The following is a 27755-nucleotide window of genomic DNA, read 5'->3' as shown; positions in this document are numbered from 1 at the left end:
TCGACGTGACTAACTTCGATCCGACTTTCTAAGCTGCTTTCTGTCGCGAAACGGGCAACCAACGAGCCATCGACGGTAACTCTGTCTGCCTGCTAATGCCGTTTAATTATATTTATGCTGGCCTTCCCCGCCAGTCTTCTCACCGGCTCTAATGGACCTCTAGAATTTTAATTGGTCGCGATGTTATCGAGTAAACGCGTTGCCTTGAGATTGTTAGACGTCCGTGAAAGGTGTTACGGTCTGCCCGTAAACGATCTATCAACTGTGATGGCACGTGTCTGGGAGGAGCAAATATTAACCGTGTACTATCGTTAAACACGTCGGCTGGAATCGAAAGCGTATGTACCTTAGGGCGCCAGCTCGAACTCGATAAGACCCAGCGAGAGCTCGATAAAACCTGAATTCAAATCTCGTCACGGTAAAACCTGAATTCCCTACGTTTTAACCCCAGCTAAATCCAAATCCGATAGAACAGGTTTGCCACATAATCCACTCGCGGCAAACTCGTTTGCAGAAACTAACTTTGCCGCTTTCTTCAATTACCTAACTATCAGCTCGAACAGCTCGAACTGGTCGAACACCTTACAGTACAGGTGCAACACCCTGACGCAGGCCCACTTCATGCCGGGCCAGGGTGCCAGGCTGAGATCCAGCCCGTCCTCCAGGGGACACTTGCCGATGGCGAGGCCTCGTTTCAGCTCCGCACCGGAGATCGTTGGAAATCGATTTTTTCGATCGAGCATGGGATTCCTCCTGGTCCGTGGCACATCCACGCCACCGGGAATTAATCCCCTTTTGATCTCGGCGCCGGACAACGTTGGGTACCTATCCCGACGGTCCAACGATACGGCTTTCTTATAAAAATCCTTCTCGGACACGGAAGGACATCTGGCGCGCGTCGCTTCGTGGAAGGGAGGGCTCATGGGTCGTTTTTTCGGCTCCGGTATCTTCACTCTGATCCCTTGAGGTTCTGCGCCCGGCGACGATACGCAGGACACCCTCACCTCCATCTTTGGGCCCTCCTGACTCGGTCCCTTGGGACTCATCCTGGGGCCCAAACCCGAGAGCAGCGTTGGCGTCGTATGACGCCTTTGCAGTTTGTCGTTCAGGATGAGCCGCTCAATTCTCTACCTTTGATCTCCATCTTCGCGTCCGCTTCTAGAGATTTCAAGGGTTCTCCAAGCTTCGTGAATCTTCTTCAAGGTTTTTGCCGGGTGTCTAGAATGATTAATTTCAAGGCTAGGAGAAGATTTCTGCTTTCTCGTTGATCCTCGTGATCGCTGGCCGAGTCACAGGTGTACCGGACTTTCGTCCCGAGTGTGAGTCATCGAAACATCACGATGATTGCCGTCCCACAGAGCGAAGATTGGCAAACGGCACGTCGGCACGCGCGATGATCTTTCAAGACGTGCAGTTTCTGGAAAATCACGCGCGAACATACTTTCACCGGACAAAAAGCTAATCGAAGAGTAACGGAAAGCGGGGCGCGGATGATCGAACGTTCTTCTAGCGTGCAAGAAACGCTCCCGATCCATACTAGCACGTTTTTTCTTTTTTCTACCCCTCGTAAAAAGTCCCATCCATCGAACGAAAACGTAAGAAAGAGAAACGATCGAAGAAGCGACGAGCGACCGGGAAATAACGCGATACAGGCTGAACGTTCGTTTCGCAACTAGATCGCGAAATTGCCAGTGCTCGTAGAAAAACGGCACGGTCAGTTTATAATTCGGCTCGAATGCAGGTCGATGGTCTGTTTTATCGCCGACGAACGGACGGCTGTCGCCAGAAAAATTATTACATCTAGACGCGACGGACGGACCACGCGCGCGAGCGCTTTGTACGCGCGGCCGGTTGAATTTATTTTCATTGCGGAAATCGCCATGGTTCATCAAGACACGCGGTTATTTATAGGAAGGACGATCCTCCGGGATATCTGTGCGTGTCATCGGTGTAAAGAAGGACCGAAGGTTGCGCGTGAAAACGCTCGATCGAATCAAGAACCAAGAGATCGAAGCCGAGAGCTGCTTTGTTCGTGAATTTCGCCAATCCGTTGTTCTCAAAGATTATCACGTTTTTCGAGCCGAACGATCGCTAACTTATCTACAAGGTCGATGAAGTCACATTTGCCCCGAATTTTCATTTTTGCCTGCTTTCGATCGACAACCTGGCCAAGCGTTGGGGCACGGTCATACAACTCAAACAATCGGTGATCTGAACGCGAACAAAATTTTCGGAACGTCCCACTTTGAGGAGACGCGTTCGACGTTCGATACGGTTTTTCGCGGCCGTGCTAAGCTAATAGAATCAGAGTGCTGTACGTTGTCGCGATGAGATAATCTCTATAAATCTAACATCGAAGATAACAGGATGGAAGCAAGAAGTTGCCTTTTCCTTACAGCAGCGTGCTTCTATCGACCCACTCGCGTTCCGATGAAAACGAATAGGAATTTCCGTACAGAGACCTGGCATTAATCCTACACGCTTTTCAGCTTCGAAGCAACATCTACAGTTCCATTGCAGATAGTTGCGGATCTATCGGAAGGGCGATTAAAATCAATTATCCCGGATCTCGCAGAACCGCCGCGAGGAAGACTCGGTTCTAATAACGTATCGATATGAATTCGATCGCTAACCGCCCATTTTGTACCTCCGTCGTATAAATAACACGTTAGACAGCAGATAGCGAGCAACCACGTATGCCGCTTGCAGCGTACGCGAACAAGGTTGACGTAAGCAAGAAGGTAGGAGCTAATAACGTTCGACGCGCGCGTACGATGTATGTATGTATATCGGACGTTAATGGCTTGATATAATCAAAGCCCGGTGACGACCGACTACGATCTTTCTCCCATTTCTGAAATGGTTTTACCTGGAATCCGATTATTCCGTCACAGGTGAATCATCGCGAGCGCAAATCTAGCGCGAGAATCACTGACAGGGAGAAGGGGAAAGGACAGGGGTCGGTTAGTTAGTCAGTCGTCAAATTGCATCCAGGCGAATTCGTTTGCCAAGAAGAGAATCCGCTAATAAGAGCAAAGTATTTTCGTCGTTCGTTCGGTGATCGCGTACCGGTCGTTCGAAAAGAAAAATGCGTTTCGCGATTGAAATATCGGTGACTACGTACGTACGTACATCGTTGTATGAACGTACGCAATCGTATGCAATCGTTCGAAACGCTTACAAAAGACTTTGATAAGAAATTCTTACGACGATAAGAGATTTATGCCGTTTCCTACGATACGATAATTTATCGCGATAGAATGGCAGTTAGCGAAATTTTTCACGCTGCGTTCCCGCGACCATGCTTCGTACTTTCTGTTTATAGCGACTTAGAAATCGCATAGCGCTCGGCAACAGGCATGAAAACGTTGGATAAGCGCAGTGACAGGTGTCAGGATGTGAAACAAAGAAGCTAGACAGGCAGCTTTCGCGTCAAGGTAACGGATCTTGACGGCATATTATCGAGATGGGAAGGCGGACGGCTAATGGCTATTAATTAGATAAATGTTGGCTATATTAAGAGACGGCGATGCCGGCCGAATGGAAATAACTCGGTCGCGGAATAACACGCAATTTCGCGTTGTTTTTGTCTTCCCGTTGGCGTGTTTCGTCTATTGCCTATCATCGGCGATCGCGAGCAAGCCCCGCTCGTGTTTTTCGATGCTTGCATCGTGACTCGCGCGTTTCGCGTCCCGACGAAAGTGAAATCAACTAGGGGAGCGGCTCGATGCCGACGTAGCCATCGTCGTTCACGATCGGTATCTCGGCCAAACGAGCACCACGATAAAAATATAAGTAGGTAATCTCGCCTCGGTGAATTCTCCGTCGTTTCCGTTTATCTCCGCGACTCTAGACAACTCGCATCGTGCAGACCGTTCGACCTCCGCCGCGTCTCTGTAAAACGTATGTATATCGCCTACCGTAACAACTTGCACGTGTGTACACAGAAGCGAGGAACGCGCTTCCACTGTTATTATTCGCGAACTGCACACCACCACTCGTAATCTCGGCCAACAGGGCGAAATCGCCGCACTGTCTTCTAGATAGCACCGATGATTATTACGAATGTGCGATCGGAGCGAGAGCAAGATTACCGCGATAAAAGTGGAGATACAGACGCGCGCGGTAGGCAGCCGCGGGAACGCGGGAGATTCGAAATGAAACGGCACGGCGCGACGCGTGCCACGTAACAGAGTGCATTCGCAGAAGGAGCGTACTTCAAACTGGCGCCATGAGATTCGACGAGAACGTAGGTAGGTGTGTACCTATAGTTAATACCGGGTGGCCCGTGAAACAGTGCGGCTCGGTGGCGCAGGCGCGGGCGACGCGAATCCCTCGAATGTCGTCGAAAGCTCCGACACGGACCAAGCTCCCACCTTGTCGTGAATTGCAACCGAACACGAGTCGAATTAGAAGCGCGGCCCGCGCAGCTTGCTGATCTACCATTTACGCGCGCTACCAGTCGACTTAACCCCCGGAAAATCTCTGGTTTTAAAAACCCTCGAGCGGGGCTGATCCTTCGGGATCACGAAACGTCGAGCAAACTTCGAGGGCGACCCGATGCTCTTCCAACGAGGCTACCCTTTTCGTCGGTCGCATCGATAAACCGACGACAAATCCCTCGAGAGCGACTGGATAAATCGGTAAAGAGCGAACGAACATAACGACGACGAAGCGACGTCTCGTCAGGGTTCTAATTCGCAAACTGACGCGAGAGTGTAACGAATGCCGGTGAAAATAGGTAATTTGCTCGACGATCAATAACTTCGGAAGCTGCTCGATTCGACACGCTCTATGAGCGCATCAAGTAACAAACGCCTGGCAAATGTCTCGTTACAGCGATTCGATAAAAGGTGTACAGCGTGTAAATCACGGTGCAAGACGACGCTGTGGCATTTCGTCGTGGGTCGTTAACGCGTTTGTTGGATGTGAAGTCAGCATTTTCGATTATGCTGCTCGAGGCGTGTATCGCGTTTGAACGACACAGGGAAACGCGTTCAGGCCGACCGTTCTAAAATATTGGCACTGTCGCGTCGCACGGAAGTTGTCATTTTGCTCCGACGTGTGCAATAAGATGGACGATGCTTTACGAATCGTTTAACGCTTGCCATTTCGAGCACTTTTTCGCTCGAACGCAGTCAGCGGAGAAAGGAAAATTACCCAGCTCGCTGTTTCTCGCGAGACCCTCCTCGCTGCTCGACTTTAATTATTATCATTATTTATTTATGCAGCGTAATTTCTCCACGATGCGGAAGAGAAATTACCTTCGTCTTTTTGCGAAAATCCAAATACGGTGAAAGATTCACTGTGCCTCGAAGCAGTCGTATCTACCGGTGAAAGGATTTTTAAACGCATTATCGTCTATTTCTTCTTCTTCTTCTATTTTATTTTTTTTTTCCTTCTCATTGTCCGTGCTGAGCTACGTCAAACGCAATTGTAAATTGCACAACGACCAATTAAGCGCGGTGCGTTTATCTCGAAGAGCTAAATGGTTGGAAGTAATTTCCTTCTCTTCAAGAGGTAAATTTGACGTCTCGCGTGTTTCCTTGCGTTAAACACAAGGTGAACGCGCCGAGATTCATGCTACATTTGCCGCTTGCACTGGAAGATCTGTCGCGGTCAGTAGATATCTCGTTCTTCGCGCTTACGTAAGAGGAAGCGCTAATAGAGAGCGATTTCGGTAAGCGGGCGAGCCTCCCTCGAAAGCCGCGCAAATTGCCACGAAAGTATGACATAAGTCGACAAGATTTTGGCATGGTCTACCAACAACGACTGACGTTGGGACGCGCAAGACAGCCTGTCGTAAACACACGCGTATGTTTCTGGATTATCGCCCGTTACTACGCGTGTCTTTCTACGGGCAAGTATTTCGCTCACACAGTATGCAAATTACACGCGAGGATTACTCACAAATGTTTTCCAGTTTGCGCAAGTTTTCATGGATTTACGTTTCGCCGAAGCGGAAAAAAGGAGGAAACAGATCGATCGATTAACAGGCAATCGGTATTTTATTCTCCGAAGAAGTTACGATGCGGAAACTACGGACGCGGAGGGATCTGGCGCTATCGAAAACCGAAGAATAGCCGGAATAAGTTTCAAACGAATCACCTTGGCAATGAGTCGCTGATTTATTCTGGTACGGACGTGAGTGAGATTTATTTGACGTACCCATATATTTTAACTAACCACGAATTTCTAGGACGTTCGCCGTGAATAACTAACATCGAATGACTTTGAAACAATAAACGATCATTTGCGGTTTTGATCGTGACATCCTGATACTACGCAGACCAGCTTCTATAGTTTTCATTCGACTTATCTATCTACTGCGATAGTTGAGGGAAATTTCCAAACGTAAAACTTTCAGCCATATGTCGCAACAAGCTCGATTAGTTATATTAAATCCAGCACGATTCCGTCCGAAACGTTAGAAGCCGAGGAATTAGTCGTATTATCGATCAGTGATGTCATTAATCTCGCAAACGAAGAGCTACGTAATCGTCAAAGACACGAGACGTACGCTCGCGTCGAGATTGGACAGGTACAAGGAGGATTTCGTAAAATGTCGTCTCTGAATAATTCGCATTGCGTAAGCCATTCGCGGTCACCCGCAGGTTCGCAGAAACACGAGAGTTGGAATACGTAGAATATACGTTGCAAAATTTTGCGTTCGCTAGGCAGGCCGATAAGGTAACGTTCGTTGGATTTGTAACTAGAATCTGAAATAGCAGTTGCGGTAAATTTAAACGGAAATTGCTAAATTCCGTCTCATCTGTTTTCGGATGAAACGTAAATTGCCATGCGCCAAAATTAAGCGACATTGACGAACGAACGAGCGGACCGTACGAGTCATATTCATGAGCATCATCCTGATTTAGATTCATAAGAGGGGAGTTTCCTTGCGAAGAAATGCGCGTGTGATTATCGATAATTCGAGGAAAAGCTTATCAACTCCGTAGCCAGCAGCGACGAGAACGTCTTCTTAATGATCGCATTAAATGAAAAAACGACAGTCAGTACGAGCTGTCACGTGTCATCTCGATTGTTGAAAAATCGACGATCACCGACGACGGCTCGTGATCCGTCGCTAATTTTCTATCTTTGAATCCATCGCATCATCGATTTCCGAGTTAGCCTTCCGAAATGTTTTTCAACACTTTACTATTCGAGTTCCTCTTTTCTTCGGAAAACGATGATCCAACGGATGCACGAATAAGAAATTGCTAAGGTTGCGTCACCTAACATGGCTATTCTCTCTTCGAGGATATCGATAATTCAAGTAGTTCGAATCACGGAAACACATGCCCTTACAGTGTACAAACGTCATCGTTGCAGGATTGATCGTGCGTGCAGTCAGTGCGTTCCTCCTCGTGAATATCGGGTGGCGGGCCTGAGAGCGGAGATGCACTGCCCAGGCTGAGAGAAAAAGTTCTCCGTACTCCCCGTCTTCTCATCGCGAAATTCCGTTCTCGCGAGGGGAATCGCGGCGTTTTCTTCCTCATCTCCGTGAGCTCCTTGACGGAGAGCCCATCGTCCCAAACCATGGCCGAAACACTCGCGGAACACGAATCGACGAATCGACGATCGATCAGAAACTGAGTGTATCGCGCGGTAATAACGCGGTCCCTGATCCTCGTAGAGCAGGAGGCTTATCGTTCGAAAGCAAACACGGCCGCGTATCGAGATAACAAAATAATTCGTGAGAAGCTTTCAGAGAATCACGAGGTGGCTCGACCTTCGGCCGCGACAACACTGAAACCAAACTCGACTGAACGAGGCCAGTTGGTTGAACGACGTCTCATTGGATCCCCCTGGCAGGCAAATCGAATTAACTTAATGCGGTTATGGAATCTACGAGCCTTTTCGTTGTCCCGATCGCGACACGATCTCGGTCAACGCGTGACGCATGTAACGATCGTTCCGCGTGAAACGAGCCACGATACACTCGAGAAATCATCAACGCGTAGCTACGATTTTGTTCGATAACGTCACAAGTGTTGCTCGACGATTGCCGACGATGAATTAACAGAGGACACCGACGATTCGAACGTATGAGAGATCAGCTGAAAATCCCTGATCGCGTCAAGCCAGCTTCCATGTCGATCCACGCGCGACTTTCGACTGGCTGGTCGTCTTCCAGTCGACGCACATCGCGTTTCGCTTGAGAACAGAAGCCGCAGTGACCTTCGCTCGATGGTTTGCATTACGAACACCGTTGTTCGGAATCGTACGCGGTCTGTGTCATCGCTACCAATCGTTTCTACGTTCGAAGATAAAAGTCTGCTTTTCCTTCTAGCCGATCAATACGGCAATAGATCCGTGTTCTCAATCACGTACGCGTCTGAGTAGCTCGTTTTATTTCACGCAATCCTATTGAAACGCTTCGAAATGCTTCTCGACTTTAAGTTCCAAATCGTTCGAGTACCTGCAGCATTGGGAAGGTTAATACCTGGGTTCAAGCATATTTGGTTCGTAACACGATGTGCATTTTGCCGCGTGAATCATCGAACTGCGATTACACAGCGGCCTTAATGATATCGTGAAGCGTTTGAAAGCCTCTCTAATGCTCTAATCGGAACTTGCACGCAGCACATACGCGAACTGAAACGACCGACGATGGCTGCTATTGGGCAATTGACGAGAGAACCTTGTTGCTCGACATTGAGTCGGACTTTGACTCTATGCTGCGCGTCTGGCAGCTGCAATCGCGCGAGCCTCGCCTCTAATCGTCCCCTCCATTCGTCGTAAATTCAATCCGCAGTTCAAAGATCTTATCGCCAGTTATTTACAGTCATTGATGTCGAATGTAACGCGCAAGCCGCGTTTTTCCGCAGCCGGAATTTCGTGCGCGAACGACATTGTTGCTGCGCGGTTAATTAATCGTTCGAGACGACGCGTCGACTATAGAGGGAGAAGACGGAACGATTCTCGCGAAACGAACTTGACGCAAGACGCTTTCAGCCACGTGAGACGTATGTATATCGTGGCGTATTCACGGGAACGCTGAATACGACTGAGACTACAATGCCAGTGGTGTCCTCGTCGATAAAGATTATCACGAGCAAGTAACCTCGTTATCTCTGGCTTTGGTGAGGCGTTGCCAGCGTGCGTCCCATGAAACGAGTTGCGTTTAAAAGGACGTTTAACGCGCATTTGCATACAATCAGATTCTCGAAACCACTCCATCATTCGCCTTCATTCCTGTCTGCAGTGGTATAAACGATTTTTCTGCTTGTCGCGTATCCAGGTTTTCGTTTGTTTCTGTTTTTTTTTTTACCATCGAATTCAACACGTTACGGCGTTACAACGCGTACGTCTCGATAACGACGCGTTGCTTCGTGTGTAGCTTAACAAACAGTCGTCTGGTTGAACAACGCCAAGTCTTTAATTGGGAAGTCACGTTTAAGTACCGGGAAGAGCAATACCTGTCGGGTTTCTCAGATACGAAGAATCCTTACAGCTAAGACTTGTAATTGAATTATCGAGCTTCGCAACAGGGTGATACAAGAATTTCCGAGGCAGCCGTTTTTCCTCCTCTAGAGCTGGATCGTTTAAAAGGTTTGCACAGGCGAAGGGATCGACGAAAATCGAGGAGGCGGTAAAACGATCGCACGGAGAAACCAACGTACATTCAGAGATGAAACGTGAACGCGCGCTGTCACGATAGCCGCGATCTGTTTATTTGTTGTAATCACAAAGAAACTTACTCCATTACTGAGATGGCTGACAGCCAGTACATTTACAAGTCAAAACGTGACACAACGCAAACACGTATCCCATCCACGCAACAAGCCTTCGACTTTCGACCAGCCTTCGCTTAATCCTTCTGCAAACTTAATTCCGCCGCGTGTAAACCTATCAGCGTTTAGCAAAGTCTCTGTGTCATCGTCGTCTCTAATCGACTGTCGACTCACCGATTGCCATGATAAAGGGAGGAGTCCTCTTTTCCAATGACTCGAGCGGTATAGCTCGAACTCTCCCACTTGGCGCCCATCTCGCGTGTATGCACGACAACGTTGCACGTGCTCGCCACGTGGAAATGCGACACGATTCGCCAGCGAACCTCCGGTAGACTACGCGCGAGACGATGCAGCGAAAGAAACTCGGCGAACGAACGACAGGATCACCGACACGGCGGAGACTCGCGAAGCGGCTCTAACGAAGGAAGGTGGAGAAGCCGCGAGCAATTTTGACGACGATACTTTGCGTCGGCTTTCAGCCTGTTCTCCAGCCGCGCGAATGACTTTATCGCCGGGTTATTTGTCCCGATAGCGCGAACAACCGGTCGATCATACTCTAAATTTAGCGCGGCTCGATCGGTGGAAGAGCGAGCGAGACAACTTGAGAGAAACGGACGATATTACGCGCACTCACGCACGAAGGCACGCACGTCCGCCGGAGAAGGCAGGAATATACGCACTGTTCGCTAACCGCTGTAACTGTTAACTTGGATCGAAATCGTCGAGCTTCTTCTTCTGCCTCTCCGGCGAAACCATCGTTACTTGTGTTCGTGCTCGTGCGCTGTCAATGCCAGCTGATCGGATAGAGCAGCGCGCAGCTCGGCTTTACGCGCTCGATGATTTATCGCTGTCCCGGAATATAATGCTCCCGTTCATCGCTTCCTCGGAGCTGAAACGCCACTTTCAAAAAGGGCTTCTCAAAGTCAAGGGGTCCCCTTTCGCTTTCAGAGCTACCGTGACGTTGCATTCGTCCGGTCTTCGTCTTTCTTCAGAGGAAAAGATACGCGTTGTTATGTGCCGTTGATTCAACAGCCGATAACGAGAATCGATTTAAAGAAACGTCGCGGCAGTAGCCGTCGCGAGCAAAGCAATCGACTCTGACGAATGTCGCAATCGGTATGTAGAAAATATTATCGGCGAGTGAATGAACGCCTACGCGCGCGTGGCATGTCGGCCGTGTGTCTTTCAATTTATTTAATCAGAATAAATTTATCCGCGTCTGCCAATGTATTACTTAACGCGTACTCGTGTCGCAATCGCGGAGTTAATGAAAATCTCGGATTGTTCTAGGATTTGTAAATGTTTCCTTACTCGATACTGCTATGTATTTCATGTATTTCATTTCGTGGTATTGTAAGAATATCGGATGGCAGGCAAATCTTCGCACGTTAAAGTTAGATAAAATAAATAAGCCTAAAATAATAATGATAATAGATTGGAAACTCTTAAAGATATCACACGCACGACACACATTCTTGCCACGCGTAGCCAAATCTCCACGTGACATCGTGCAGTCCATACGTGCATCCTTCAAATCGTTCCACGCTCGCTACCGATAACTTATGCTTTATATAATCGCACGGTTATTTGCTGTTCGCCGTTATAACTCCAATAAGTTTAACGTAATAACCATAGCAGCAGATACTTTCAATTTTCAGCATGTACTCGGAAGAACTTGTACAAAATAGCCGAAGGACTGTTAAAACTACTAATGCGAATGTAACATTGACGAGTTCAGTGGACCCAAACGCGCAAAACAAAAAGTGAAATTCTCGACACGATTTGTCCGTGCAAAAAGAGACTTGAGCGCTAGAAAGTCATGTAAACCGAGGAGAACACGCTTTTGCCAGGAATTCTAATCCCTCGCGTGCTTTCTTCACCCACGCGTCGCATTCCCATACGACGACGACGACGACGACGACAACGACGCGGCGTGATTACGCTTACGTACTTACGTATTATAGATGCCAGCAGAATGCGAGCGAGCGAGCGACCGCACGCGAGTACCGACGCGATCAGTCGCGCCGATATGATTCCAGCGCGAGAGTAAACGCTCTTTATTCGCTGACGATAATATCGCGTTTGTTGTACGACCGCGGGCAAGATGTAACGTCCATCAAACATCTTACGAGACATCTTGTCGGCTTAACTGAAATTAGTTTTGAAAAGGTTTTGAAAAAAGTCAAAGGTTTTATCGTATCCTTAGATATAATCTGAGACGATGGGAACAGGAATTTCGTTCGATTTGATCAACGACGAAATGGATAAAATCGACAGACAGGAGACCTAACGAAGTGATTGGCAAACGAAGATTTACATCGTTAGAGCAAGCATAAAAATAGCGAATGTGATGATTCGGATATGATTGTCGCGTTTCGAGTGGAGTTCTCGAAGAACAGTCAGAAACGATTACCGTCGTGTAACATTTTGAAGACAGGTTAACGATTATAGCAGCACTTGTTTATACTTGATATGCGACGACCGTTCGATCGATCTTCAAAATTTAGTAGTTTGTTTTAAGCAACTGGAGATAGTCCAGTGAATTATCGAAGTGTTTACCAGCGCTGGAGTTATTGCCGGTTTATAGAGGATAAATTTCTCGGTATTTTACAGGCGGTTAAGCCAAATAAATAGCCGTGCCGCGTGCCGCATCTCCGACCTGCGGTGGCTCGCGGAATATTAAATATAGAGCTTTGACACACATAGAATGTCGCGTGATCGTTCCACGCGAAGAGATCGCGAATTCGCGCGTGTTTTGCCTCGGTCCATCTTCTCGTAAATAAACATCCGAGAATGTGTCGCATGCAAACCGCGTTTCTTTGCTTTGACAACGGATTCGTGACAACTCCCTGGCACCTCCCTCGTGATTCAGTGCTCCGATCGAACTACGGTGCTCGCGCGCCGATGATGGCGGGTCAATCTAAAAAACTGCGACGAGCGCGTCCCTCGAAGAGATCCTTGAAAAAAGTGTTTCGTGCCGAGATCTATTTGCCAAGCGGCTTATAACCATCCCGCTAAGTGATTCGACACGAGCTGGTGTAAAAAGCTTACGTTAGGGCGTGCGTTGTATCTGTTAGAAATGTCACTGACTACCTTCCTTTAGAATTTTCGTATTACCCGATAGGAGCAGTTTCTAACAAGCTTGATCCCGCAATGGTGGATCATGTAAGCGAGGCTATATTCGGCCCTATTCTAATCATAGAAAAAGATCGTGGTTCCTATACCATTTCCTAGGTCCGTCGTTCGAGAACGACCACGAGATCACTGCGATCCTACTTTTCCGGGCGATGAACGGCAGCTTGGCTAGGTAGCGCGATAAATCAATTCGGGCATTAAAATCACCGTGGTCGTTCGACCGACGCGATCCCATTATTACGCTCTTCGCATTGTCACCGATCCGCCTGCGTCTCTATCTTCTCGCGTGTCTGCGAATTGAAACGTCCCACGGTAGGAAAGATCGATCCAGAGAGGCCGAGAACGGCTCGTGCGATTTGTCAAGTTGGCGCGTTACGCGCAACCACGTGGTGTCGCTTGTCGCGGGCGGATTTAGTCTCCACGAAATCGTACAACCGCGAGGGAAGTTGCTTGCTCGCTCGGATATTCGATGCAAAAGGAAGCTAAGCCAACGGGGAACTTGAAAACAAGCCACGCCAATAAGTGCGCAGGATTTGCTGGCGCCTACAGTAAAGCAAATTAGCGGAAAAACAAGCGGGGATTAAGCGACGAGAGATGGAGTAGCGGCGCGCGTGCGACATTGCCGCAAGGACGATTCAATAAACGGTTTATCGCGTATCCGGAAAAGTAAAACGCATCCTGGTCACAGCTACAACTCCAGGAACTTCGAGCGATGATGTCAGAGAAAGAGGAATACGTGGCTGGTTGTTAACGATCGTTTTTGGCCGGGAACCGTTTCGACGTTCCGGTATTCGAGCCGACAAAAGCCACTGGTTTTCGGTCGAACGGACGACACTCTCGAGGCAGCCGTGACTAAGAAAGTTAAAGTATAAAGGTGATCTCACTGCGCGGTACGCGTGGGTGACCGACATCTTGTCAGTCCTACACGCGACGGAGCACCTGCGTGTCATCGCGCGTAGTAATCGTGCGAGCAATTATCGGCGAGAATCACTCGACGGGACGGACGCTCGTAATAATAGTCGCGCGAGAAATCGAGCGAGTCCTCAAGGTTCTCCGATGGAAGCACAAAGGTGCTACCGACGCGACGCGGCCGCAAGGAGTATCCGATTGGCTGAATACCAAGACGCGGGACGTTCGAGGAAACTATGCGCCCCTTCTTCGGATTTTCGCTAAGGGGAATACCGCGTGGCTCGTTCAACACCTTCCGCCGGTCTTTCGACGAGCCTCGAGGATTCGTAGCGATCAAAGCAAAAATACTGGCGCGCTCGAAAGACGCGCGACTTCAAAGCGCCAGTTATGTCGCGCCACGCGCAAACCAAACATTTATTTGCCGCGTGGAATCAACTAAATAACTGTCGATAACATTTTCTTGAAACTTAATCGGGGCTGTCTCGAATCTGGCGTCGAAACGCGGTTTTGACAAGCGAAACTCTGAAAATAATTTAAAATAAATAACTTTAACCGGGAAAAGCACCATACCGGCTTTGAAGGTACTTAACCGACAAGTTCTTTGAAAAGGCCAGGGACGACGTCGGCATTGGCCGCACTGAAAATAGTCTTTTATCGTGTTTTCGGAAGCGGCAACGGCTGCGGGAGGTGGGTGCCGCTTGTAAATCAGCGTTTAAAGCGTTTAAAAACGCGATAGGTGGGCCGATTTAAAATAGACGGTGGAACGCGCGAGTAGCCGCACGCCAGAGCGCAATAGGCAGTGTTAAATCTCGCGAAACAAAAAGAAACGAGTACGGGCGACTTTCTGCATTTCGTCATTCGATATTCCAGCATGCAAATCGAGAAGCCGCGGTTGCGCCAATTCCGGACGCTTCGCTGCTCCGCGAGCAAACGCGGCCGCCACGATGCCGATGCTCTGTCGCGGGAGAATCGCCTTGTTAAACGATCGTTTTTTCCATTCCATGTTTCGACATTACCTGTTCGCCGACCGCTTCTGTCCTCGTGATACTTTTCGCTAAACCGCGAATTTTTATTCGTCCTGCTCGACGGACGGTCATGAGAAGAATAAATTTGGACACTGGACGAAATTGATATGCGAATTTTAATAGGTCATCGTGATCTCCGCTTGAAATAACTAGGCCTGCATAGCTGAGTAGGCCGGCAGACTTCTGCATTCCTTCCTCTGTGCTGAGATAATTCAAAATATTATATAAAAATAGACACGTTGAAACTATGCTGCTTGCAACATCAGAGGCGAGATGAAGGTCTGTCGTCGACCCTAAAGAGCCAGTAACCATTAACGATCCGATGCCAGAAACAACGATTATGTATTCTGAAATCTGCCTAAAATGAACCATTAAAACCGGGCTCAACGACGAAACGACGTGTCGTAAGTGGTGCTGACCAACGTTGCCTGATCTCTGCAATAAAAGAAACACGAATGGATGTTAACGGTATGAGACCGAGTTATACGCGAATAATAGCGCGTTACTCTCGGCTCTTGTATGGTGTTATACGACCTTACGGCGACGCAAACGTTGAGAGATATCGTCTGCTTTTTGTACCGCTACTTTTGCGACGCGCTCATCGTCGGTGCTGCAATTTCAATGAATCATAGACTCCCAAGAACACCGTGCCTATATTTCACAGGCTACTTATTCTACAGGCCTTTATGACTACAACGTCGACATAAAAACGTCTTTCCTTCTAAAACGTTCGGATTATTTTCTACGAGGGGTAGATTTCTAAAGAAAGATTCGACGCGGTTCGAGTTTCTACGTTCCCTGAAGTAGATTTTTCATTCAAATTTCCGGAACGAAAGGCAACAGACTCGCGGTAAAGCGGAGCAACAGGTGCCCCCGTTGGTCTGACTAGAATCGATCAGAGCCACTGCCCGCGTAAACTAGTCCACGGACGAAATTAATACGACACGCGACTGCCGCACAGCTGTTACTAAATACAATTCTATTTTACCTATGTGCCCGTCGAGCAGTCGCCAAAGCAGGTACCGAAACCCAGCTCCCACGCGCTCGCGTAACAATCTCGAGACATCGAGACCAGTCTCCCCGGAGCCAGTATGCAGCTAGCAGACTACACAGGGCGCTAAATCAAATCGACTCGAATCACTACTGGGAACGTGTGATACACTACTCTCGATTGTTCACGAAGCACAGTTTCAGCAACGAACGAGTCGTGCAACAGGTACACGCAGCGAACCCGGACTCGACCAGCTTCTAATCGGCCCACGCACTCACACTCGGTCTGATCAGTTGCGTAATCGCGATACCGCGATGTCAAGACGACATCGATGGAGAATTCCGAGCGGTCAACGTAAAATCAAGATGTCACGCCTCGACGAGAAGAGAAGATAAACGTCGCGTCGGTCAAACGTTGATCTCGACTGGACAGGTGCCGAGAAAACACGACGATCACGGTCAAAAGGCGAAAACGAACTCGTGCGCTGCTCGCCGACCCTATACTGGCGCATATTGCCGAAGCACGTGCACGCGTGGCGTATTGGAGTTGCCAGAAAGAGGCGAGGCGAGACGAGGCGCGATGCAAGCGAGCTAGCTAACTCACTCGCTTGCTCGCCAATGACTCACGGACGGCTTCTGGTGCGTAAGGACGCACACGCCGGTCGACGTCGGTGTGACGGGAGCCTGCGTGACTCGAGTTTCGAGCAATTGCTGTTCGATCAAACCGACTAGCCAAGGCTTACCGGTTCTACTCGCGGCGAGACAGTTGTCCGAGCCTCTGTTCGGCGGAACAAGCATCTATTCGACGAATTTACGGTGATTCGTACGTGATACCTGATTTTCGTGAGAATCGATCAAACAGCGATGTGCCGAAATTGGCTGTCGCTGACATTGTGAGAGCAATCACAACCAGAGTTCGAAATAAACCGAGAATTTTCAGCGGGCTCGTTTGACGTGATCAGTAAACGAAAATAGAGGTACGGCGCCAGATAAATCCGCGTGGACAAAGAACAGCGGGAGAAAAATCCAGCGACGAGAGAACCTTGTTCTTTAAGAACGCCTCGAGCTAACGAGTTAACGCGATCCATCATTGCGTCGCTGGAATCTATGCTAGTCTGTTGGTTCTATGACTCGGTGGATTTGCTATGCTCACAATCGCAGACTTGTTTAGACCGTATCTAGCGTAACTGCGCGTTAGCCTTAAATCGCGTATTCGTAAGCCGGAATCGTGGTGAATCTAAAGTGTTCAAGATCTGGTTTAGGTCTAACCGAATATGTAGGAGAGGAACGCCAAACTAATTCCGCTATGATATTATATCGCTGGCGATGTTTGGAAAATAGTCGATCCACAAGTAGGGCCACGTGCTCCTGTCGTGGCATGAATCGTTTGAAGCGCGATACGCTCGTAAAATCTGTATAAGTCAGCGTAATACAGGCTGCACCGCTTATCGTTCTCTAAAACGCAGCCGCGAATTAAGTCGGTGACGAATAGCGAATCCGCCTAATTCAGAAAGCTTTCCGCGAGCTGCAGACGCTATTTGGCAACTGATAAACCTATAAATACGAGCACGTGCTTCACGTTTCACGAAGGAGTGCAAGAGAGACGACTGTCTTGGATAAACAGCTGCTTGCTAGATTATTCGGATCCGCTCAGGCTGGTAAATCAGTCAAACGGTATTTCGCATCGAGTGACGCGCGCGCTCTCGTAAATCGATAAAAGTTAAACGCTTGCTTACACATGGTCGACGCCTATGCGATTTCGTTGGGCGAACAACAGTCGAAAATACGCGTGTCAAACGACTCGTCGACGCGTATCCGTTCGCTTTTATCGCGTAAATTATCGACATTCATAGGCGTAGGCGCTTCGATAAACGGAGGTGCGGTCGAGCGCGTAAACTTTGATAGAAACGAATTGGTAACGATTCGCATGCAGCGTGTAAAATTAAAGGCACCACCTCTGTTGGAACTATGCCGTCGGAGAACCGACTACCGTCGCGTTTTATTGGATTTAAGTGAAAGCGGGACAACGGGACGAAGTCTCCGTTGTTTCGTAAGTTCAGAGACGTCGATACAGCGTCTCCGATCCGATGATTAATAAATCAGGGAACATGCAACAAGTAAAAGTTTGCTGGACGGAAGCCGCGGCGAAGACGGCGCTTACGAAGGTCGATAATCGATAAGTCACACCTTTGTTCGTTCGTGTTTGTAGTCTAGAAACGAGGGAAGAATCGCTCCGATAATAGTCGTTACGAGACTTTCACGACGATCACGTGAATTACATCGTCTTTGTCTTTCGTTCTGAGAAACTGGAACGGATTATCGAGGACAGAACGTAGACCAAAACTGCAATCGTAAGGCACAAAAATCTATTTCGTAACGCTTTTGCTGGCTAGAAGAAATCACAGGCGAAGCCTAGCCCGGAATCCATTAGCGATACCGATCTAGGGACGTAAATTAATTATCTAAATTTACCGCGTATGAATCGAGCATGACGACGCGCTTCTTCGTTCCCACATGTCAAGGATTTATTTTTGAAACGAGCTACGACCCGCTACCGGGTCGAAATAATTGTAACAAGCGTTTCTAGCTGACGTTCGACCTTGTTTTTCCAAGCTAACAAGCTTAATTCGTGGCAGCAGGCGGTAGGAAAAGAGAAACGACGCCCACGCGTTTAACGTGTCCAGAAAAGCAACGGTCAGTTGGATTTCCTACGCACGAGCTCTCGACGAAAATGGATCGGTAAAATTTTTCCGAGAAGCACGGCACCTGAGGGGCGCAACGATCGTCCCACGCTAAGGGGAATGAGATTGAATCGAGAAGCCTAGCGACGATCGAAGGCCGCGCGGATTTGGGTGGCTATAGGTGGCATAACTGTAAATCCATCTCGGTGGTTATAAATGCAGCCGAGCACGAGGTAGTGTCCCATACCTTTCTCTTGCAAGCGCCGCGATGCTGGAAGGAAGATCGGTTCCCTTCCCCGCTACTCTGGCCAATTAATTCGCTATTACCGCATTGCTGGTCCGTAAATCACGGAGGATAATTACTGGCTGGTAATTTCACCGCTGTTCAGTTACGCTTGGGATAATGGATAGGTTGTGAAGCGTTTCGGTGAACAATTTCGCCATGATTCGATCTTGTGTCGATTCTTTGTCCCGTTCCGTCGCCTTTTTCGCTTCCTTTTTCGTGCCGTTCCTCTCGACCTACTCATCGAGAATATTCTATTCGACTCGTTGATCACGTTGATTTTGTGAATTCAATTCTCCTTCTTACCGATCAAAGCGATCTCCTCTCGCTTGATAATCGGAGGGTGTGAGAATGACGCGATTCCCTGTCGCTTCAGCTAATGGAACGAGATAATTATTTCCGGATAAGCAACCCGATATCCCGATTAGAGAAACTCGTCGATCGATGAAACGCATTAGACAATGTACGGCTAATTGAAAGGCGACGGGATTCATCGATCGTTGGAGCGGATCGCGCGCAAGTGTCAACAGACGTGAGAAACTCGAAGACTTTGACACCAAAGTGTGTCAGCGTTACGAATACGCCGCTGGAGAGAGAACACCGATTCGCTTAAATGCCATCAAGGTTTACGGAAGCTCGCTTCCTTCTTGTCCCTATCTTCGCAGAAAGCAAGGTGAATTAAGGTTTTTTTTTTTTATTTGTGATAAAGGACATCGCGGTGAACTACTGAACGCAACGGTATTAAAAACGTTTCGAAACTTACCTCCACGTGTGCGGCGAGAATCCTGAACACGTATCTCCGCATTGTAAACAAGGTTGCCCCTCTTCGACGTCCGTGATCAGCACACCCTACGATCAAACAAATAAAAATACATTTTCGTTTAACACATATCGCAATCACGGCGAATCTAATAATATCCGATAAAAATGATAGTTGTTGCGATAAGGTCGCGTTAATTGCAAAATGGTGAAAGGTCTGGATCATCTTTGTAAATGTCAATCGCCTACGGCGTCGTTCGATGATACCTCTATTCGGCTACGAATCGACTCTCCGATCTAACAGGGATACGTTGCTCCCTCGATCGTAGAGAATAAATAAAAAATAGGAAAAGGTAAGAGTTAAGAGCATGAAAGACAAGCGCGTCATCCTCTCGCACGATCGTGACGCGTTCGTTAATTACGTCCGAAGCGGGACAAGGTCGGTACAAGCGAGTCTTGTAATTGGGAAAAGTTTTTAATCGCGCAGCTCGTCGTTGTTCGTGACAACGGATCGCGCGAGTATCCACGGCGCGTAGACGTACTTCCAAAAGCGAACGTTCGTCTGAGATTTCCCGGTAAATCGGAAGAGTTTGCCTTTTAAGACGTTTCACGCGGGCTCTCCCACGTTGTCGGCTTTAAAGAATCGTTGGGTGACATTTGGACGCGGCGCGGCAGCTTCCAAACGCGTCGTCGCGAACGTTTACGAAGCGGAGATAAAGGGAAGCAACGACGATGGAAAGCTCGAAGCGCGTTGGATGCGTTCAAGAACCTTCCGGCCGGCATATATGGTCGGTCCGCCCACGTGAAACAGGTCGCGGCACTGGCATCGCCAAATATCGAGTAGACAAGTAACGCGCCATGGAAAATATGTAAGCCGATGTGTCTCTAGCTGTCTATATATAGGAATCTTGAATAATGATCCCTGAGCGAACGCGCGTCGCCTAATTAACATATTTTTCGTCCTGACTCACGAGTGAAAGGACCGGGTACTCGTTTTTTCTCCGGAGCTCGCACTACCAGCTGGAAATCACCTGAAAACCGAGCGCGCGTACCTTGCCGCGTTTGATTTATGCAGCCGTTCTTTCAAGCACCGTCGGACATTTTAATCTCGAGTCGAGTCGAGCTCGAGTTGTTTTCCTCGAGTGTGCTGGACTCGCGTCTCGTTTTCGACGCTGAATCATACGCGAAAAGACAGACGATTAGATCATTTTTCGAGTGAAGAAAAAAACGATTTCAGAAACGTACAGAACGAGATCGTCGGTGACCGTGTAAATTCCGTAAATGTAAACGTCCGTACGTTGTCGCTATTTCGTCCACGCACAGAGCGCATGTCGTTGACTCCTCGTCCGTTTATAGCGCGGTTAACAGCTTGGTAAGCGAGGTCGCTTCGGTCGTCGCGATTCTATCGACTTCCATCGTTAACGACGATGATTGACGATCGTCGATTATATGGACAAAGGCTTGGCGTTTTTAACGCGGCGGTTGCGAACACAGCTCGAGGAAAGATGTGATCCGTACGGCTGCGTACGTGTCCTACACGCCGCGCGACCATTCCACTTGTAGGCGGTTCGCTGACATTTCCATGACGCGTTAGCCAATAGATGGTGGAATTACGTAAGGACATTGAAAACTTGCGTTAAGCCGACTGAATGACAGACCGTTAACCCTCCGACCGACTGGATGGATAACTCGCTCGCGCGCGAAAAAATCCAAGCGGTGTAATTTTCGCTCGGACTAATTGCGCTCCGCGACCGTTCTGACCAACTTTGACTCGAGAAAGTTCACGTCTTAGCCCGTGGCGAGCGGTATCCGTGCTCGAAGAAAGGCTAAATAGCCGAGTAACGGAGTGGATTAATTAAAGGATTAACAAGCGTTGACGGATAAAGCAGCGGATGGATTTGCTTTCACCCTGATTGACTTAACAGCCAGCCAGATTTTTGCGTCTTCAAGCGCTCGTTATTCCCTCGATATCGTAGCGGTGACGTCGCGTCGACAGCATAGCATTAGCGTTGCAAACGGCAAGAAGATGTTCGAAAGAACAGAGGCGTATTGGGGTTGGATTGGAATCAAAAAATTTCACTGGTCAACTAAAAATTTAATCAAAACTTTCTACATGTACTCGTTCATATATACGCATCTAATAATTCCATAAAGATAAGTCGGTAATTGCTCTCATAATTACTTTCACTTATTTCATACATGTCCGTTGAACGTTCAACGAGCTCTCGTGTAGTTGTACGTAAATATAATAAAAGCATGCATACAACTATCTCGGAAGTAACGTGGATGGTACCGCCGTATAGTTAACGTATGGCGTGAAGGAAAAAGAAATCGCGATACAAAAGCGTGGCAGGAGCGAACCACGACTAACGACCGATCGTCAACAAGAGTAAATCGCGTGAAACACGGCAAGAAAACGTTCGCACCTTCCAACGATCCACCAACACACTCGGCACGTACTGATTCCGTCCAGCGGCGCGTCGCCCGGTGAAAATCAGAAAAACAAAATTCCTCGCTGCGCCGGCCGATTACCAGCGTGCAGCACTCCGATTCGCCTCAGCTTTCGAAACCGTTACGAGAATCATCTCGCTTTCATCTTCTCCATCGATTTATGAATATAGCTTCTCGCTTCTGAACCATAAAGGATCGATCGAACGCAATTGACTCATGAAAATGCCATACCCCTTCGCGGTAATTCCAGACTCTTCTCGAAGGTGTAGAAACGCCTCTCCCTGGTATAAAGCCGTCTCCGCGCGTCGACCCTCTCTGTCGACGATCATTCTCCTCCTCGTCTTCGTCACTGTCCGCTTCGTCCTCCGCCTCGTAACGCCTTCTCCTTTCCGCGTACGTGTCCTGTACAGGACGACGGCGACGCCTCCTCTCGGCCGGGCTCGTCTCCGGACTCGTTCGAATCCTGATGATCGTCGCCCCGTTTCTCTCGTGGGTCGACGTGTATCTACTCTGTAGATCTCGAGGATGTTCCCCGTTGCCAAAGCCGCTGTACGTTTCCAATTTCGTGCAGCTGCGTTTCGAATCCTCTATCTCGTTGCCGAATCCTTCGTTCGAGTGCTTTCTGCCATGGAATTCTTGAATTCCCGTTTCGGGAGAGGGATCTCGGTCGATCTCCGAACGGCCCTCCGGATTCGCACGGTATCTGCTGTTCTCTCGGAAATACTTGGCGGCGAAAATCCGGTTGCTCTCGTGCCACGACTTGGAATCGAATTCCTCGCGGTCCTTGGCATCCTTTCGACACTCCGCTTTCGGTTCGTCCCGTTTCGGCGGTGTCAACGGTCTGGAATGTCTGTTCGATCTTTTATCGACGGCCTCGTGATTTTTGCTCCTCGAAGACGTTCGCCTCTTCAACGAGGAGTCTCTCTCCAAATCGTAATCCTGATCGTTTAGGGGGCTCGTTCGGATCTCGTCGTCTTGGGTCTGGAACGACACGCTGCCAAATTCGACGTATCGTCCATTAGGAGAGTGCCTTCTCCTTGGCTCGTCCAAATTTCGAAAAGACACTTTACTCGGCTCGTTATCCTGGCTTTTGTGCACGGGTCTTCGATCCGCATCGTCGTTACGATCTTTGTAGGAAACTCTGCCAAACTCGACGGTCTTCTCCTTGAAGGAATTTTTACGACCTAAGTCGCCGCTGGAATGATCTTTGAAGCTAACTCTGCCGACGTCTGGCTCTTGATCCTTGTACGAGTGAATTCTACCTGAATCGAAGTCGTGTTCTTTGAAAGTGATTCTACTGACTCCGTCGGTATGTCCTTTCAGCGAACGCTTCCTCTCCTCCTCATCGTCGCGATTCCTCGGCAGAATTCTCCCGTAATCCGAATTTTGTTCCTTGAAGGAATTTTTCCTTCTTGCGTCGTAGACCTGCTCTTTCAACGAATTCTTCCTCGAGACGTGTTCCGGCTCTCTTCCGAAGTATCTCTTCTCCACGTCCTGACCCTTGAACGAGTTTTTTCTGTACAAATCGTTTTCTTCGTCCTTGAAGGACGTTTTCCTACTCAAACTGGGCTCCCTGTCCCGAGAGTGGCTCTTCTTCGTGTCAGCGGATTTAAACGAACTTTTTCTCGTCACCTGTCGATCGTGATCCTTAAACGAGTCCTTTCTCCCTAAGTCGACGTCCGAATCTTTCAACGAAACTCGCCTAGACGATTCTAGATCTCTTCTGGGTTCTACGAGAGCTCTCTCGTACTTCTGTATTCGCACGTCGAAATCCTCCGGATTGCCATCGTAAACGTAACTCCTTCTCTTTGGGCTGTTCTTCCTTCGAGAAACGTCGTCTTCCACTTCTCTAGGTCGTCTATGTGCTTTTTCCACACCGTACGCGTCGGTTTTCCTCTCTGTAAACGCGTCATTGGATTTCTCTATCCTTCGGTCCACGGAACGATTTCTATTATCTTCCTGCTCGTGCGTGTCCAGATCTCGCAATTTGGATCTGCCAGATCTGCGCTCACCTTCTCGATCGTTGATACGATCTACTTGAACTTCGCCTCGACCTCCACTTTTCGACCTATAGTCGTCCTTTTCCGGACTGTGCGAATCGCGCTCCGCTCTAAACTTCAATTTGTCTTCTTCTCGAGACTTGAAGCGCTCTATCATCGCCTTGATCCTTCGATCCGGCGATCTTCCATCGACGGCCAAGTTCTCGATCTCCTTCAAAAGTTGATCCCTCTCGTCGTTTCTCTGCACGTCGTCTTTGTCGTCGTATTTCGATCGAGCCAGCTTCGACGTAACTTTCGAGGCGTCCGAGTTTTCCCAGCTTTCTTTCTTTTTCGCAGATCTATGCGATGCTGCATGTTCGCGATCGATGGATCCTGTCCTCGTTCCATCGTCACGCTGCAACGTCTCCTCGTGATCGTCGCAACGATCCTGCTTCGTGGAATCGTTCTTCGATCGTCCGTTGGTTAATCGAGAACCCTCGAATCGATCTGTCTGCTTCCTCGATCTGAGACTCTCGTTCTGCACAATGTCCTTGATGTCCCAGGCGCCAAAGTGTTCCTTACTCTTTTTATACAATAAGTCCGCGTTTACGTTACCGTGCTCCTTATAGTCTCGACCGTTCTTGCTCACCTCGTCGTTCTGTTGCCCCGTCATGCCAAAATGGTAACGATTCGAGATGTTCTTGTACGACTTTAACGCGTGATCTTCCTGCTCGTCGGGCAAACGGTCCTTGGAATACGAGGTCACTTTGGAACCTTCCTTGATCGACGAGGAACCACGAAGAAGACGCGACATGGTCGTGTGCAGCACCGTATATCAACCGTGTATCTACTAGAACCGATCGATTCGCGTCACGTTGGAAACTTTTCAAGGTTCCGTTACGGTTCTCCGCGAATCCAGTTTGCGACGTGTATTACCGCGTCCGATGACTTAATCGGGTTCCTTTCGATCCGTATCGCGAATATTCTCGTCGACAAGTCCTGTGAGGAGAAATCACACAGCTCGATCACATATCAGCGGCGCAGTTCACGGAACGAAATTGTCCAGTCGCGACTATCGCGAGCAGAATTCAGCAGCGAGTGACATCGGTAGTCGGTCAAAGAAACTCGATGCGATGGTTTCGTTCGTTACGGCACAAAGACGACAACGACGACGAGACCGGGAGGGAAAAACGCGCGTCGTAGACTCGGTGTCTCATCGGATTCTTTGATAACGTGGTATCGCGGATCGACGTATCGCTATCGTGGTGGAGAGAAGACAGCTCTTCTCGTCGCTTCGGCCACCTCGTAACCGTAACAAACAGCAGTATCTTTGGATGCCTCTCGGTGGCTTCTTTTCGCGAGGCGAAGCCGGCTTCGGCCGAACGAACGGAGCAGACGACCCTGAAAGTCGTCTGTGGACTTTCACGAACGCGAGCACTTTGCCAGTCGGAGTCACCACGAGAGTGTGCACCGGAGGAGAGCGTGTTGTTCCTCTCCCCCTTCTCGTCCTGTCCACCACCTTCCTCCTCTCCCTCTTTCGCTTTAGATGCCTCGCTCTCCACGTCCCCACTCACTGCCTCCTGCATCCTCCTCTCCTTTGCACCGTCACCTCCTTAGCTGTCCTCCGTCCTGCGGTCCTCCTCGAGGTGAGGCGGACCACTCGATTCTCCCGTTAATCCGGCTCCTCTCTGCGTCCTCCACCTCCACATCTGGCGCGACACGACCACGTGAGCTCGACCTCGCTCGAGTTCACCGGGATTCTGGGACTCTTCTCCCAGCTTTTCCGATCTGTTCCAGCAATTTTCACCCGAATCTCGATTCTCTTTTCCACCGTAGTCCTTCCCTCGTCGACCTTCAGTTTCTTTCGACACATGTTACGATCGGAAGCAACACATTACGGCGAAACGACCACGACGACAGGGATGTACAATGTACGCGCGCTCGTTTAGATTATGTTCCATCGAATGCTCGGGTAAATCGAGCAGATCTTCTTCTTCTCCCATTCGCGGAGCTTGTCTAATTACAGTCATTTCGCTGGGACGATCGACTCTCCTAATCGGCTCGTTTTCCATGCCACAGACCTCTCATCGGAACGACTCTCGGCGTTGTTTTGCCTCCTCGATTCCTGCTCGACGAACAAGTCTGGCAAAAAGTCGAAGAACGTCGTCACCGACCGCAGCAGCTCCTAATGACAGTGCGTCGTGGTTTAACCGACACTTGAGCGAGTGCGTAACGGCTCGGAGCTCGAACAGAGATAGGCGCCACCGTCGTTTAATAGCTGCGTTAGGCAAAAAACAGGCAAGATACGGTGTCTTTCTCCTATATTTTTTTTCTCTTTCGAAAGGGGACTAGGGAGAGATGACAGCTGAGAATGGTCAGCGGGGCGCATCATCGAAGCGATTCGCGAAATGAGTTGCTCGAGCTTGACTCATCGAGTCCTTAGAAAAATGATCAGGGGATCGAAATAAGGGGGAAAACTAAAGAGAAAAGGACACAGATCCCAGGAAAAAGAGGCAGAAAAACAATCATGGCCTTCCTCGGAAATCTCTTCCACGCGTTATGGTCATTCGGTCAGGACCAACGAAAACCTGTTGGATGATTCACAGTATCCTTGAAAAACAATAAAAAAGTGTGCGTTTTTTCTCGGCCGTCCTCGGCAAATCGTTACCGAACGAAACCATCGGATCGTACGGGCGAGCAAAGTCCTCTCGCGTCACGAAAATGCTCAGCGGAACGTTCGGTCGCGCGATAAAATCGTCCGTGCGCGTCTAATAAGTTCTCGGACGCGAGATCCCGCGGGTGTGGTTACCGGATTTATCGCGAATCACGGCCTGACAGGTACGTTGATTCGCACTGCAACGCGTCGGCCAGCTCGAGGGACGCCGCTGATCCTTGCTTAATGAGACAGAATAATTCTACTTAAACGAGGAGACGTTAAGTAGGAGACAATGCCAGCCCCGAACGTGGAGGGGTAAAATATCGTGGCATATCCTCCGCCGATTACCGTTCCCGCGTTATAATTTATAACACAGTCGGATTTATTGCGCGTGGGTGGCGACTCGGTTGTAAATTGACACAGACAGATAATTTTCGACCGGGTTTTAACACGCCGGCTGAAACAGCTTTCGTATATCTCTCGTTAATCGCGTATCGGCTCCCCTAAGTGGGCTGTCACTGTTACGCCACGCAGCTGAACAATTGCCCGTGGCTCGCGTATCGCGTTCCTCTCGTTTAGAATATGACTTACGACAACGGCACGCTGATATCTCGGTCGATCTCGTTGGATAGTTGAGATTAACGTAGGACTATTCTTAATGATAGACGCAGAAAAATTTGTCGGTCGTACAAATATTATACAGGAATTGGGCAACTTGAGGCCTGCCTCGACGAACGACAGTTGCTGGTCGGAACCAGCTGACCGATCAGTCTGGCTCGGAAATATTTCCAAGCCCTTTCCAAACAGTGGTGGACAGATGGTCTAACAGACGATCGTACCCAGTATCCTGTTTCCTGTTTCGGTTCGAACAAACGCCACCCACGATTTTTACGATTCCATGGATTCGAGCTGGATTTATGCGTCGATCTTAACTAGAATGCGACGATCGCTGAACGGGTCCACGTGCCGCCTTTGCGCTCCGTTCGCTCGTAATTGCTCGATGAATTTCTAACCGCGAAAAACCTGTGAACCGGGACGCTCGTGCTCGTTCAAGGAAGAATCGGCAAGGGTATGAACGCGTCTTGTTTTTTCTCCGCCGCCACCAGAAATCGTGCTCGGCCGATTTCCATGAATTATTTTGTTTCAC

The 27755-nt window shown here is 48.9% G+C and overlaps 2 protein-coding genes across 7 annotated transcripts in view; one reads left to right on the top strand and one right to left on the bottom strand.

The window, feature by feature from the left end:
• The window catches only part of LOC122571502 (four and a half LIM domains protein 2), a 70042-nt gene that overhangs the window by 28449 nt on the left and 13838 nt on the right, over positions 1-27755 (bottom strand). Inside the window, exons 1-2 of one of the 6 annotated variants that reach the window (XM_043735315.1) lie at positions 22205-24781; positions 19527-19612 (exon numbers count right to left, since the gene is read on the bottom strand). In XM_043735315.1, the coding sequence (XP_043591250.1) occupies positions 19527-19612; positions 22205-24766 (2648 nt within the window). In that variant the 5' untranslated portion in view covers positions 24767-24781. Of the gene's footprint in view, positions 1-543; positions 1418-3920; positions 4063-7311; positions 7997-9707; positions 9728-9914; positions 10010-19526; positions 19613-22204; positions 24782-27755 lie in introns of those variants that run through there. The other 5 variants (XM_043735318.1, XM_043735320.1, XM_043735321.1 and 2 more) reach the window with 5 other exon arrangements.
• Positions 4307-27755, top strand: part of LOC122571508 (DNA-directed RNA polymerase III subunit RPC4) — a 41325-nt gene continuing 17876 nt past the window's right edge. The window contains exon 1 of the mRNA XM_043735347.1: positions 4307-6136. The gene's annotated coding sequence lies outside the window, so the exon portion shown is untranslated. The remainder of the gene's footprint in view (positions 6137-27755) is intronic.

This window comes from Bombus pyrosoma, linkage group LG10, assembly GCF_014825855.1.
Source record: "Bombus pyrosoma isolate SC7728 linkage group LG10, ASM1482585v1, whole genome shotgun sequence".
Lineage (NCBI taxonomy): Eukaryota > Metazoa > Arthropoda > Insecta > Hymenoptera > Apidae > Bombus > Bombus pyrosoma.
The sequence above is the reverse complement of the archived record's forward strand: the minus strand, read 5'-3'. Positions and strand labels throughout refer to the sequence as shown.